We start from the raw sequence: 16555 nt of genomic DNA on the forward strand, positions 1-16555 counted from the left end.
ATGAGGCCTGAAGAGAATTTTATATAATTACAATTCAACTGTTGAGAGTGGACAAATTTCATAATACACGATTTAAAGAGGTGAAATCTGTTTCTCTTATGATTTTTATCCTTCCATTTCAAAGATTTGTAGAAAGTTGTGTTCTTTATATGCAACATCATCAGACATAGTCATCTTTTAACATGACGCCACAAATACAAAAAATCAGAAGAAACCAAGAAAACTTTACATCATAATAAAATTTTGACCAGTCGTTCAATTTGCCAAGATATTTCACTAGTGAGGAAAAATATTTTTCTCACACCAATCAAGAAACATGAAACTATCACAAAAATTAGAGACACTAAGATTAATGTACTTTTAAGAAGTGAATGTAAAGGAAATCATACTTCTCTTATTAAGCCTTCACTTTCTAACATTTCAGAAATGCATGAAGGTCCAGGATCCTCTGTTTGCACCAGCTGTATTGGTACATCTATAATCTTGTGCGTTTCCAGTAAATTCGTCAATGGCCATCTGGTTATTTTGGGAGTGGATTTAGTTGGATTGTTAAGAAATTCCATCCACCATGTATATTCTTGGAAATTCAAAAAATTCTTCATTTTCATGACGGCATGTCTGGCCATTTCAATCCTGCTATCATCATAGTGCTGTTGGCATAGTTTAGGTATACCTATTCAATGAAATTATATCATAGTTTTATAACCTTAGAGCTATTTTTATAATGCTTTTAGTTTCAATGTTTGGTTGGCTTGATTGCTTTGTTTATATATTTGTTTGTTGAGGCATTGTAATTATAGATTGATATCTGCAATCAATAGATAGGCAGGACTTTTCAGTTTGTATACTTTTGATACTTAAATTTTATTGGATGTTAAGTATAATGCAGATTATAATGTGTACAAGCTGAAGCTGTCAGGGGAGTTTTCACAATTCAATTATACTTTACACAAGTAAAGCTATTGTTTTAAAACATCTGAGAGTCCAACATATTTCTTGATATTCCTAACCGGATGATTATAATCAAAGAGCTGAAGAGCTCTGAAGGGAAAAGACGGCCATTGTTCCAATTTTTAGGGGGGTATCTTTTGATAGTCTACATACAAAGAATGAGCAAAAGAACAGCTAGAACATATAGAAAGGCTGACAATAATGAAACTAATTGTTGTTTATTGTTATTTCATTTCCTTAGTCAAGAATTCATCATAGAGACAATTTGGACCAATGAGATCTGCACCTTCTAAATCAAAACATTTGATTTAAGTTGGGAGTTAATTATCTAAAATTCAATTGAATTTAACAACTACTACATTATATTTTAAAATTTTAATTATGTACAACTGAACGGCAGGCTAAGACTATTCTCAATTTTTTGTGACAATATTCTCAAGAAAGTGAGGACTGAAAAATCTATTCAGTTTTAATTTTCCATTGATAAAGTTCCCAGTTACAACTCTAATCACAGGGATACATGTACTTATAAAATCAAAAATGATTGATATAAAAGCTGTGTGAAGTTTGTTTCCAGATCCCACATTTTGATATATCTGTAAAATTCATGAATAAATAGCTTTAAACTACAAAAAGCAATATTTAAACAAAAAAATGAGAAAAAAAAATGACCACTACAATAATTATGTTGGTACGCAAAATTTTTTTTTAATTGATGACTACTTATATAATTATCATATATATACTTAATGTGACATTTTTAGTGTTCATATACATTAACTTTAATTTTAGTGGGTAATTACTCATCAATTGAGGTGCTCCTTAATTGGAGAAAGATTCTAAAAACATAACTTTACAGAAAGAATGAAAACTGCAGTTGCTCTCCCCAATCTCAATAGGTATAAACTACAAAAAGCAATATTTTTTTTTTTTTGTTTTTTTTTTTTTTTAACCATTTCAATAATTATGTTGGTACACATTTTTTTTTTATATATAGAAGGCTACTTATCATATACTAAATGTCACATTTTAAATGTTCAGAAACATTTACTTTGATTTTAGTGTAAAATTACTCATCAATTGAGGATTACTCATCAATTGAGGTGCTCCTGAATTGGAGGAAGATTCTAAAAACAGAACTTTACAGAAACAATGAAAACTGCTGTTTCTCTCCCCAATCTCATGTATCCCCATTGACATTGTTTACCGCGAAAGTTGACCTACATATCTGATTATAGCCTCAGATTCAAGTATTTCTTGTTGGTGTGTGAATCATCTACACTACAGCAAACATCATTAGGTTTATATTTAACAAATACGGATTTTAAATTAGTATACAAGTACTGTGAATGATTTTTATAATGAATAAAGGATATCCCTGTGTAGTGTGGCATTCCAACAATGACGTCACTAGGTTAGATATATTTAGAATATTTCGCAATACTGATTTTTCCGGACTGTAAAAGAAACGTATATAGTGTAAGGGAAAGCTCAATATACGATAATTTCATGAGAAACAGAAGGGAAATGTGCAAAAAATGTATTTCAAGTCAATCTGTTCTCCTTGTCATCAATTTCAGTATGACATTTTGAGGGGGTTTCCAAACTATCAAAACAAAATGATTGACGTGAGGGAATGATACTCTGGCCAACCCCATTAGGGAATTGACGGCTTGAAGCCGTCTTTCCCCAAAAACAAAAGAAGAAGTATACTTAGCAACAAAATTATTTTCATTTACCTGTGTATCATATAATGTAATTTTTTTTCCCAATTTGATGTTTTTCTATAAAAAATAACATTTCACAGCAGTTTTATACTTTGACTTTTAATAATTCATCCCTTATTTTTATTAACTCAGTATTTACATTGCAACATAGATCAAATTTATTTGTTCATTGTGTGTTTATTTGTGTCACTTCGTTTATGATTGAGTTAAGTCATTCCAATTGATATTTTATAGTGTGTCTTTCTATGTTGTGATGTTATACTACTGTTTCAGAAAAGAGAGAAGGTTTCGTACCATTAAAACGTTTAATCCTGCTACAAATGTTTGCACCTGTCCTAAGTCAGGAATCTGATGTTCAGTGGTTGTCGTTTGTTTATGTGGTTCATAAGTGTTTCTAGTTTCTCGTATTTTATATAGATTAGACCATTGGTTTTCCCGTTTGAATGGTTTTACACTAGTAATTTTTGGGGCCCTTTATAGCTTGTTGTTCGGTGTGAGCCTAGGTACTGTGTTTAAGACCACACCTTGACCTACAATGGTTTACTTTTATAAATTGCAACTTGGATGGAGAGTTGTCTAATTGACACTCATACCACCTCTTTCTATATATATATATTTGTGCTGTTTGGTCTTTTTTAACTATCTGTTTGGTTTCAATCAAGGTTATAAACATGAATGCACTCATGTTTTAAAATCAGTATACAAACGATTGCTTTCAAAGCAATGGAAGTAAAAGAAATAGACATCCTTTTTTTAAAACCACCTAGGTTGAAACTTACCCTGAGGAATAGTGTTATTTCCTGTTATATCTAAATCAAACAATTCTATTTGGTTTTGGCCAGCCTCAGGCAACCAAGAATCAGTTGAAAACTTCCTATATTTCAAAGTAACATGGTTAGGACGGTCACAATAGAGCCTAAAGTAAAAAAATAAATATCACATGAGTAAAACAAACTAAACAAATGTTGCTCGTTTCTGGATCCTATTTGCTTATATTACATTATCTCAGGTAAATATATATCCTAGAAGTATGAAGTTAAAGTGAAAAGTAAAGGTTTCATGGACCTTTACTTTACTAGGTTGATTTTCTAGGCATTTCACTAAGCTATGAACATGATGAAATTATAGTCAATGTCATGTCACATGTGACAAATGGAAACTTCTTACATGGCATCTTTATATAAGGTATTGAGCATGCAGATCTGCTGCCTACTGGAATAAAAGCTATGAACCATCACTTTCTGCAGATTAACATTCTATTATCTTGCAATCTGAGACTCTTTTCCATGGAATACAATAATTTCTGGGAATTATTTTATTCATCACACTTGGCCAAGGTATAAGTGCGAACATTAATTAATAATGAAGATACTCTGATAAAACTGCAGGTTGTTACTGCAGTTACAAGTATAGATATGGAATATTCTAATATGATCTTTTCCAACATAATGGTGCCCTTCCTATTTTTTTTCTGATTTTGTCTGTTGTTTCCCTTATTCTTGCAGCTCATTTGAAGAAAATCTGATCAAAAATGCTCTATAAGTATTAGAAATCAGTTTTTGAAATTTCAAAAAAAAAACTTTCAAAAAAATGATGGTTCAAATCAGATTTTTCTGATTATTCCTAATTTTAATTAGAACTTCATTATCCAAGTGATAAGTGTGAGAAATGTACAATCATTTCTAAATAGTTTGTTACTTTTGCTAATGTTTTTCTTGCTATGAACTGTTACATTTTAATTATGATTAATTTATTTATAAGAGGCTCTAAGCTGTATGTCACTATAAAATACATACCAAAACTGATGTTGGAAGGAATGGAATGACATCTCACAAAGAGAATTGTCTAACCATGATTTGACATCTCGTACACATGCTAACACTTCCTGGTGTGGTTTATCATGAAAACTTGATTCTATTTCCTTTTGTAGCTGAGGAAGTGTCATGGCATTAATCCGTCGTAATCTGTGTGAAATTACTGAAAATCGTTGATCAATGTCCTCATGTGTATGTCCCTTCAGAAGGAAGGACAGATAAGCCTAAAAGTATGCAGAACACAAGAACAATAAATTGAAATTTATCAAGAACTAAGACATATTCTACATATATATATAGAAGAAGGGAATATTTGTCTATGGACAGCAACCCAGCAACAAATAATAAAATCACAAACAAACTTCTTTCCTTAGTGACTCAACAAACCTAACAGCGCACCATACACATGTTTTTGAATTCAAGGATCAAGAGTACAAAACTATAGGTTAAATTAAACAGAAATTTTAAATTTATGTTGTACTGCTGCATGCTTATCCTATTTGACCTTCAGATATTTTGGGACTTGGCATAGATAAACTTGTTCTTACAAGCATGTTGTGTGCAATAAGTTTAGTATGGTCATATAATTTTTCTATTATCATGATTATGCAATGCACCAATAGCAATTACTGGTATATATATAACAAGAGGCTCACAAGAGCATAAATCACTCACCACTAATATTTTGTGTTAAGGGCATACCATACAGTTACAGGGGAGGTAATGACATTGCTAACGTAAAATGTTATTTTCGCGACATCAAACTATGACATATCGGGAAAAGATGCATTTTTCAACTATTTTTTATCATTCAAACTGATTTAATTTGAAAACGAGTGCATGGACCCCTATTTTTTAAAACGACATGTTGTTTCATTTTGCAGGGAGATTATGTGGACCAAATTTTATAAAACTGTAAATAGAGGATTTTTTATTAATTTTGATTAAAATACAGCAAAAAAATACGATTTTTTCTTAATTCATGACCATTTGATAAAAATGAGTTATTTCTGAATAAAAAATGCATAATTTTTTAGGATACTTATAAAATACAAAAATTACAAATTATCTCACAAAAAACAATTTGTGTTTCTCTTTTAAAACAAAAAAGTGATGGCTTTCTATCGAAAGGAAAAATACGGCCACAAATTCAAATTTTGAGCAAATATACAAAATTTCGACCTCATTTAACTCAAAAAGTAGCACATATTTTTTTTTACATATTTGATTTAATCAGGCAAAAACTAGCCTACATGGAAATTTTCATCAAATTGTAAATTCAGGACCAAAACTGTATTGTATGCCCTTAATCAGTATCATTAGTTATTTTGAAAGTATGAATGTGCATTTAAACATGCCATTTTAAAGTTATTGCAAATTATAGTGTCTGCAAACTAGATCTATCAGCAAATCATTGAACATATCTTTTTTTCTAAATGGGCCAACAAATATTTAATCTTTTTGTATCAGACTATCAAAAATATTTGCCTAAAGTATATCTGACATTTGCCTGAATACACAGTGTTAAAATTTGCATATCATACATATAGACAGCCAGACTAACAATTTGCAATGAATTGCAACATTTACCTGATTGTACACAAATCTAAGTAATTTTCACATCTACACACATCCTTTCATAAACTTTTCTCCAAAATTCTTTTCAAACTTGTTTTAATATTTCATCGATCTATTTCAGTAGTGTGTTTTCCATATTTTATTAGGACACAAATTCCAAGAGTGTGGCATTTTTTTCTCAGATTTAGGAAATTTAGTTTCAATTTGATAAATCATTGTCTTAACTGTACATACATACATATAAACATATATAAGTACCTCTTTGACATATCCACTCAAGCAAAGGTAACCAAGGAATCCTATCACATACTTGTTTTTATTTTCTCTTCCACAATTGTCACATTGCACATATAGTTTTGGGGGTAGCACATTTGTATTACTGGTTATTGCATTAACAAGGCAGGTAATAGTTAAGTTAGGATCATGTGGCCATTGTAGTAAATCTGTATACAGATAGAGTTGACTGCCATGAACTAAGCATCCAGTGATGTGGGTTTTTAAAGCTGGTGCTCCACACTTCAAAAAAAATGTTTGGATTTAGTGCATGGACATGTTGAACTTCTGTACATATGTGAATCCTATAATCAAAGCTAAAAAATTAAAAAGAAGAATGTATCTATAGTACATGGATTCCCCAACCACATTATCATTTTCTATGTTCAGTGGACTGTGAAATTGTGGTAAAAACTCTAATTTGGCATTACAAATAGAAAGATCATATCATAAGTAACATGTTTATTACATTTTAAGTTGATAAGTCTTCATCTTCATCAAAAACTACCTTAACCAGAAACTTAACCGTGAAGTGGGACAGATGGACAAACAAACACACAGACCAGAAAACATAATGCTCATAAATGGGACATAAAAACAATTTTTAAGCCAGACTCCTTTACAGAACAAGTGTCTTAATCACTACTGTTGAAGACAAAGTGTAGAGGTTTCAAACATATGATATCTCTAGAGAGAGAGAGAATATTACATCAGTACTGATTTTTATAGCCAATCTGTTCATTTGTTTTATCCTCTATATCAAGAGAATACTAAATTCTATGTTGTTTCTAAAATATTAAGCTTATTCAACCTCTGAAAATCTGCAAATAGGACTCTATTCTAATGTCAATTAACATGCTCATATCTGTAATATTAATGGATATTTTGGAATTTCAACTTGTCAAATATATTGATCTTAAACCCACACATTTGTACCATTTGTATCTACATTATCAATGATTATAAAACAATTGAAAAATGAATAATAATTTTTATTATGAACATCAATTTAGTGTTATCATTTTTGACACAATTACCCTTTCCAGATGTCACACTACTTACAGATATATGTCAATAACTTTTTAAAGTTGTGCATGCCTTATCAAATGATCAATATTGTTTAATTTGATATATTTTATAGTTTTGGCAATTTGGTAGAAATATTGAACATTATTGTAGACCATAACAATCGCTATGGTGAATTCAATGTTTTACCTTTTACTTTAACCTAACAATTATCAAACCAAATTTAAAATCATCATTATGAGATTTGGTAGTTTCTAATCCAGGTAAATTTTAAAAGAAAAAAACCTGATTAAAACTTCATGGTGACTTACTGATCATCTCATATCTTATTACTTGGATAATTGACAATGTACAACTGTATACCTTTGGTTTAGTCCATCCCTTAAAGTGTGGAATGTTAGTCTTTGACTGATCCATTCCATCAATGATAATACTCATCACTTCCTTTGACTTCATACATGCTTCGTCTTTCTTCTTGTAATAGTCTCTTCTTTCACTCCTATAAAAAAAATAAGCATTTGCTTCAAAATATTCATGATATCGGATCTTCACTATTTGGCATTTAGTTTGGTTTGTATGCTGTAGTTACAAAGAAAGTGGAATCAAGGGAATGTACTACAAAATTGATGGCAGCATACAAATATATTGCTAAAACACATCTATAACAAAATATTGGAGAGGAAAATAACAAATGTCATGTGTAAACAAATTAAAGTAGAGGCTCCGCCATGTTGCATTATTTGTGATTGATTGTATAGTGTTCTCATTGGAAATCGAAAAAAAAATAAAAGACAAGAGGCTGTCAGAGTGACAGCAAAGCAAATTTTTTAACAGTTACTTGTGTCCTGTCATTTTCAATATCACAAAGACCATATCTCATGAACTGTTAAAGTGGAAATTGCCTATATTAAACTTGACATCCATTTTGTCATTAGTAGCAACATTTTTGAAGAAGCTTTTTTTGTCAAATGTAGTACAATTTAAGAGACATTAATATACTTAAACGATTCATTCTATTTTTAAAGTAACACAAGTGAAACTGCAAGCTACTGCTCAATGATGATACCCCCACCGCAAGTGTATATTATTAATAGTGTAAAAATATGCAAGTGTTTGGTAACCAGGAAGTTATTGAGTGATGAATCTGAAAAGGCATCACACGGTATAGCTGACTTATATGAACCCTGAAACCAAATTTCAGAAATCCTTGTATTGTAGTTCCTGAGAAAAATGTGACGAAAATTTTCAACTTGGCTATCTTGTGTAAAATCATACAAGTATTCGGTAAACAGGAAGTTGTTGAGCAATGAATCTGAAACACATCACACAGTATAACTGACTTATATAAACTCTGAAACCAAATTTCAGAAATCCTTGTATTGTAGTTCCTGAGAAAAATGTGACGAAAATTTTCAACTTGGCTATCTTGTGTAAAATCATACAAGTATTCGGTAAACAGGAAGTTGTCGAGCAATGAATCTGAAACACATCACACAGTATAACTGACTTATATAAACTCTGAAACCAAATTTCAGAAATCCTTGTATTGTAGTTCCTGAGAAAAATGTGACGAAAATTTTCAACTTGGCTATCTTGTGTAAAATCATACAAGTATTCGGTAAACAGGAAGTTGTCGAGCAATGAATCTGAAACACATCACACAGTATAACTGACTTATATAAACTCTGAAACCAAATTTCAGAAATCCTTGTATTGTAGTTCCTGAGAAAAATGCGACGAAAAATATTCATGGGACGGACGGACTAACGGACTGATGGAAGGATGGACAGACAGAGGTAAAACAGTATACCCCCTTTTTTAATGCGGGGGCCGGGGGTATAAAAAGAAATGTGAATTGTATCATATAAGTTTTGGTTCAAGGGATTCAGATTCAATGTTCAGTTGAATAACATTACCTTTGTCTATCAAGGTGAACTTTTAAATCTTTTTTCAGCTGATCTTTTTTAACAGCATCTTTTAATTTATGCATCTCCATTTTAACCTTCATGCATATGTCACAAGGATTAATATTCTTTGTCTAAAAAGATAAAAGTATTCTAAAAGCAGATGAGATTATTGATCAGATATGTCCAAGTTTTGGAATTGAAAAGCCTGAATCACTCAACTGTAATATTTTGTATATCAATGATTATTTTTTTGCTATTTAATGATTACAAATATGCACACGCTATTTCCATTTTCTTAAAATTATAATTTTTAAAGTTGTTTTTTATAATTAGCCTTCAATACACTGTTCAATGACATCTGCCAGCTACACGTGTACACCTTACAATCATTCCATACACCAAATATAGTAGACCTACTGCATACAGTATAAGAAAAACAGACCAAAACACAAAAACTTAACAATAACCACTGAACCATGAAAATGAGGTCAAAGTCAGATGAAACCTGCCAGTTGGACATGTACACCTTACAGTCCTTCCATACACCAAATATACAAGACATATTGCTTATAGTATATGAGATATGGACTTGACCACCAAAACTTAACCTTGTTCACTGATCCATGAAATGAGGTCAGGGTCAAGTGAAAACTGTCTGATGGCCATGAGGACCTTGCAAGGTAGGCAAATACCAAATATAGTTATCCTATTACTTATAGTAAGAGAGAATTCAACATTACAAAAAATCCTAACTTTTTTTCAAGTAGTTACTTAACCATGAAAATGAGGTCAAGGTTATTGGACACGTGACTGACGGAAACTTCGTAACATGAGGCATCCATATACAAAGTATGAAGTATCCAGGTCTTCCACCTTCTGAAATATAAAGCTTTTAAGAAGTTAGCTAACGCTGTGCTGTAGCCGCCGTAGCAGCCGCTGGATCACTATCCCTATGTCGAGCTTTCTGCGACAAAAGTCGCAGGCTCGACAAAAATCATAATAACTCAGTTTAAATATGAGGCATATGTTTATAACAGGTTGTAATTTTCCTTTATCAATAGAATAATAAATTCTTTTTTTTTTAAAAGGTTCAAATACTATGTATTCTTTCCTTCAAATTTATGAATAAAAGATCAATTATTTACCTTAACAAAACTAACAATTTTCTCAAAATTTTCTGAAAAAAGTTGATAAAAACGTCTTTCTTTTATGCAAAGTCCAGGTATAGTTCTGTACTCATCATACATATACTTTATATTAATGCAATCTGGCAATAACATTACATCTCTTTCAGGGCTTGGATCTCCGTACTCATCTATAAAATTGTCCATAAATGCTACAGCGTGAAGACCTATAACAAAATAAAATACAAATTGTTGAAAAATTGATATATCTATTTTAAGTATTAATCCAAAAAGCAATATTCAACTAGTTCATTGTTCTATTTATTACTTTTAATCAATAATTTACAATGGACAAAACGATATAGAAATCTTCAGAAAAATTCAGAAAGGTTAGCATGGATCCTTGCATCATATTACTTAAAATCTAACAGAAGAATCATTTGAATGTTAATACTTCACTTTAATTAATAATAATATTTTAAATGGCTGACATTTCTTTTCTTTTCAAAGAAAACATACCTACAATCAAGGTGTGTTCTTGTTTCGTAATTTGAAATTGTATGCAACTGAAAATATGAGTTTTAAAAGCTATATATATGTCGTGTACAAGTTGCAATTTTGTTCAGGTTATAACTGGTACAAAATTTGAAAATAAAAATATAATCTTTTATCACAACACAAGCATTTAACCGTAAACATTTTTTTTATCATTTTTTTGTTATTGTCCGTTAATGCGATACCATTTCGGTACAGTTAAAGAACCCCTTTGAAGCAGTATAAATTATTAACAGCTGGAACCCTAGAAAAATATGGAATTGAACAAGTTAAAACCATGTTTAAGCAATATTTTGTACATGTTATAACTTGTATTTTTGCATTGTACCAATTATAACATGTACAAATTTTTGTACATGTTATATCCTGTACAAAATCGCAACTTGTACACAACATAATTATATATTTATAACAAGAATGTGTCCAAAGTACACGGATGCCCCACTCCCACTATCATTTTCCATGTTCAATGGACCGTGAAATTGGATAAAAAATATAATTAGGCATTAAAATTAGAAAGATAATATCATAGGGAACATTTGTACTAAGTTTCAAGTTGATTGGACTTCAACTTCATCAAAAACTACCTTGACCAAAAACTTTAACCTGAAACATGCACTTTCATTTTCTATGTTCAGTGGACCGTGAAATTGGGGTCAAAAGTTTAATTTGGCTTTAAAATTAGAAAGATCATATCATAAGGAACATGTGTACTAAGTTTCAAGTTGATTGGACTTCAACATTGGACTTCAACTTCATCAAAAACTACCTTGACCAAAAACTTTAACCTGAAGCGGGACAGACGGACGAACAAACGAACGAACGAACGAACGAACGAACGAACGAACGAACGAACGAACGAACGGACGAACGAACGGACGCACAGACCAGAAAACATAATGCCCCTCTACTATCGTAGGTGGGGCATAAAAATAACTATACATGCTATATACGCAAAATCAAACCTTTGATATTATGGTAATGGGTTTTTCTCACTTTCTCTACCACCATTATGTCTTTCTTCAAAAGTTTATATATCCTGTAGTAAGTGGCAATACTAATTCCCAACAGATCAGTCCATTTCCTCCTGTAAAAAAAAATCACCATATAAAAAGCTGATACATTAATCAACTAATACTTAAATATTTTTTTTTTATTTCAACCACAGATCTGTATCTGTCATGTTAATGGAATCAGTATCTGAAGGAAATGTTATCCTTTATTTGTGATTTTTTACAACAAGTTATACCCTGCAGCTCAATACCAAATAACACCTCTGCTTCAAATTAAAACAATGAGGAAGTCTAAAAAATTAGCCAAGGGTTGCCCCAATATTCATTTGGATCATAAAAACAAACAGGTTGATGCCTAAAATTGAAATGTTAGTAAATTAAACAGTTAGAATAATAGTATTTAGGACTTTATCCAGAAATAAATGCAGATTACATGGCAACTTCATTAATAGTTCATAGTAAAACATACAAAAGCTTTTGGAAGCCAAAGTGTTGATTGGATTGTAAAAAGTCATTTGAACATCTGAACTCCTCATGGAATATCTTCAGATCAATAGTCTGTTGTACTACATTATAATTTATTATACTTCACATTAAAATGCCATATTTTGATTGGCTAATACAACAAGGGTGTTAATTTACTCTATCACATGGCTGAGCGGGTGACAATTTTTTTTAATGTCACCCTTTTGTCTAGACCAATAAACAAGAGGCTCTCAAGAGCCTGAATCGCTCACCTGAATTTTTTTGGTTTAATCTCATATCAATGATTATTTTGGCTTTTCAATTTATTTAAATGTTCTTTGAATCGTCCTATTTTCTTCAAAAGCAAAAAAAAAATCATTTTCTCCTATGTTCTATTTTAGCCATAGGAGCTATGTTTCTTGACATACAAGGAAATGAAATATAAAATTTATACTAGATACTCTGAAACTCTAAAACTCATTTAGCCTAAGTTTGGTTGAAATTGATACAGCAGTTTCAAAGGAGAAGATTTTTTAAAGTAAGTCAACATGATGAACAAATTGTGAAAAAAGTCTTTAAAGGGCAATAACTCCTTAAGAGGTCAATTGACAATTTTGGTCAAATGGACTTATTTGTAGATCTTACTTTGCTTAACATTTTTGCTATTAACAGTTTATCTGTATCTATAATAATATTCAAGATAATGACCAAAAACTGCAAAAATTCCTTAAAATTACTAATTAAGTGGCAGTTACCCAACAATGGTTTGTTTGATTCATCTGAAAATTTCAGGGCTGATAGATCTTGACCTAATGAACATTTTTACCCCATGTCAGATTTGCTCTAAATGCTTTCGTTTTTGAGATATAAGCCAAAAACTGCATTTGACCCCTATGTTCTATTTTAAGTAACGGCGGCCATGTTTTTTGACGGATCAAAAATCGAAGCACACACTTTGTGCAGGATAATCTAAGGAACAATCATGCTAAGTTTCATCCAAATCCATTCAGCAGTTTCAGAGGAGAAGATTTTTTAAAGTTAGCAAATATGATGAACAAATTGTGAAAAATTGTCATTAAAGGACAATAACCCCTTAAGGGGTCAATTGACAATTTTGGTCATATTAACTTATTTGTAGATCTTACTTTGCTGATCATTTTTGCTGTTTACAGTTTATCTTTATCTATAATAATATTCAAGATAATGACCAAAAACTGCAAAATTTCCTTAAAATTACCAATTAAGTGGCAGCAACCCAACAATGGTTTGTTTGATTCATCTGAAAATTTCAGGGCTGATAGATCTTGACCTAATGAACATTTTTACCCCCATGTCAGATTTGCTCTAAATGCTTTCGTTTTTGAGATATAAGCCAAAAACTGCATTTGACCCCTATGTTCTATTTTAAGTAACGGCGGCCATGTTTTTTGACGAATCAAAAATCGAAGCACACACTTTGTGCAGGATACTCTAAGGAACAATCATGCTAAGTTTCATTCAAATCCATTCAGTAGTTTCAGAGGAGAAGATGTTTGAAAAATTGTTAACGACGACAGACGACGACGGACGCCAAGTGATGAGAAAAGCTCACATGGCCTTTTAGGCCAGGTGAGCTAAAAATCGACAATTCAAAGGACAATGAATTGAATTTACTTCAAGTAACTAAAGACAATGCCTAAGTTCTACATTTTGGCACAGATTTTATTATTTGACTGTAAAAAAATTTTAAAAAATGAAACATTTTGCTCCACTTCTGTTGATATTTCTAATACCTGTAACGTTTTTACCCCTGAAAAAAGCATTGTCAACCTTGGCTTCGCTGCGGTTGACAATGTTTTCTTGAGGTAACAATCTGCTCTATCACCCTCTCATTTCTGTGTTATTCATATAATGACATCCTTATTTTGTTTTGTAATCATTGCTGTGTTCTAATTGGCAAAACATAGATTGACAATCAGGCCTCTACAATAACTGTTTTTTCAACTTGTCCAGTCGGACAAGTACATACCAAAACTTACTTGTCCGAATGAAATTGTTACTTGTCCAAATTATTTTTACTAAAAATAACTTTTTTACATCTTAAGTTGATTAAGGAACAAAATGAATTTAAACAATAGAACAGAATTTGATGTTTTTCTTTAGAATACTTTTCAAAAATATGAGTCAAGTACAACTGAATCTAGTCATGTCACAGGACTTACATGACTTAGGTTCTAGTTTTCATCAATGCTAGTCAATGCTAGTCTCATCAGACTCTGCACATGAGGCACCATCTGATAGGCCTGTACACTCATTTGACATTCGTATCCTATAAGTTGAAAAAAGTGTATTCAAATACTATCAATAAAAAGAAGATAAGGTCTGATTACCAATGAGACAACTCTCAGCAAGAGACCAAACGACACAGAAATTTACAACTATAGGTCACTATATTGCAAGTATTGTTATTTTCTACTTATGATCAAATATGATTTTGTGAATTTTTTGGTAAATAAAAAAAAATATTTTTGTGAAAAAATTACTGGTATGGTATGTATTATATGGAACAGAATAAGGTAGCAAAATGAGGTGCTGATTTGTTTTGGTCCCGAAATGTCTCCTGCCTTGCCAAACTGTCTATCAATCATGTCTAATAAATATGTCTCCTACGCCTACGGTGCCAAACTGTCTATTAAACTTGGAGCTAAACCTGTCGAGGTGACGAACTATCCTGTAAAGTTACCTTATCTACAAAGCGCATCATTGATTCGGATCAGTTAGACTGGTTTCCGAAAATAGTATACCTTTTACCTTTTAAAATGTACCTGACAAAGAACCAGTTAAAAATTATCGATTGCAATTAGAAAAAGAAGAAGAAAAAAAACGGTTTTGCATTTGAATAAACAGAATACAGACACATGTCAAATAAATATTTGTTTTCTTGTTTTTTGTTTATAATTACTTTGTTCATCAAAGTTGGATTATTAAAATTTATTTTCTGAAAAATAATTGAACTTGTCCTGACGGACAAGCTTGATACAGCTTTTACTTGTCCGACCTTTTTTCCCTCTGGTACCGGCCAATCGGACAAGTGTTATTGTCGAGGCCAGGACAAATGCGCACAAACTTACTGTTCTATCTGGGGTTTTTTCATTTGTATCCTAATAAATTATTTATTTTAGCTAAATTTTATTAATATGAAAATAATATGTTCATAATTCATAGGGAGGAAACAGGAACAGCCAAACATACCTAAGGAATTTTGTATACTTCGACCTATAAAGATATCATATTTGTCCTACTAGAATTAAAATAATCCCTTTACATCATGCTTGATGTTCATTTAACATGGGAAGACATTATATTTTATAATATTTACACACCACTTATGTCAAATGAATGTTCAGTGTAATTTGAGTAAATACCGACAAATATAAAGCCTACCCATTTTAAATTAGCATAGACCTTGACATAAAGGAATTATTTCTTAATTATCAACTTACATACAAATTATTTTTCCATGGAAATTGTGTTTCCTTTCCTTTTTTTTATCTTTATACATGGTATTCCTCATTAATTCAAGGATCTTTGTTGATCGTTTTTCACCTTGTCTATAACCTTGTAAATCAGATCTTATATGTTGGACTCTATAAATGATATTTTCATCTTGAAATAATGCTTCACTGCACTGCTGTTTACATAAACATGGACTTTTAAGGTCTCCTCTGATTTTGTCAGGAAAAAGTTGATAAGCTTCTCTGTTAACTGGAATTTCTGCAAAGTCACAAAAAGTCAATTTATAAAGTACTCATAATGTCAATATTCATCCTTTCATCAAGATTCAAAAGAAGTGCAATCTTAAATGTAATACAGTTTAATTTTAACAATGCTAATCATAATATCACCATGATCACAGGAGAGGGAAGGTCTCTTTCTACATCAAGGAATACACAGATATGTGGAATGGGTCACTTTTTGGATATGCCAAATATTTGAATGGAGTGCAATTTCCCAAGGTGAAATATTTATTAGTAGTAATTGCCAAATTTAGGTGATTTATCAATGGGTATAATATTTTAATTTTGATATTATTAGTTACTTAGTCAATGTTAGTGTGCTAGTGACCTAATATGATATATATGG

General features: G+C 31.2%; 1 protein-coding gene across 3 annotated transcripts in view; it reads right to left on the reverse strand.

Moving 5' to 3' along the window:
• Positions 1-16555, reverse strand: part of LOC143083963 (uncharacterized) — a 42714-nt gene that overhangs the window by 2493 nt on the left and 23666 nt on the right. For 2 of the 3 annotated variants that reach the window (XM_076260382.1, XM_076260380.1), the window contains exons 8-16: positions 15916-16186; positions 11921-12042; positions 10422-10627; positions 9286-9407; positions 7733-7868; positions 6329-6586; positions 4475-4716; positions 3458-3594; positions 390-673 (exon numbers count right to left, since the gene is read on the reverse strand). In XM_076260382.1, the coding sequence (XP_076116497.1) occupies positions 390-673; positions 3458-3594; positions 4475-4716; positions 6329-6586; positions 7733-7868; positions 9286-9407; positions 10422-10627; positions 11921-12042; positions 15916-16186 (1778 nt within the window). The remainder of the gene's footprint in view (positions 1-389; positions 674-3457; positions 3595-4474; positions 4717-6328; positions 6587-7732; positions 7869-9285; positions 9408-10421; positions 10628-11920; positions 12043-15915; positions 16187-16555) is intronic. The other variant, XM_076260381.1, reaches the window with a different exon arrangement.

This window comes from Mytilus galloprovincialis, chromosome 7, assembly GCF_965363235.1.
Source record: "Mytilus galloprovincialis chromosome 7, xbMytGall1.hap1.1, whole genome shotgun sequence".
NCBI lineage: Eukaryota > Metazoa > Mollusca > Bivalvia > Mytilida > Mytilidae > Mytilus > Mytilus galloprovincialis.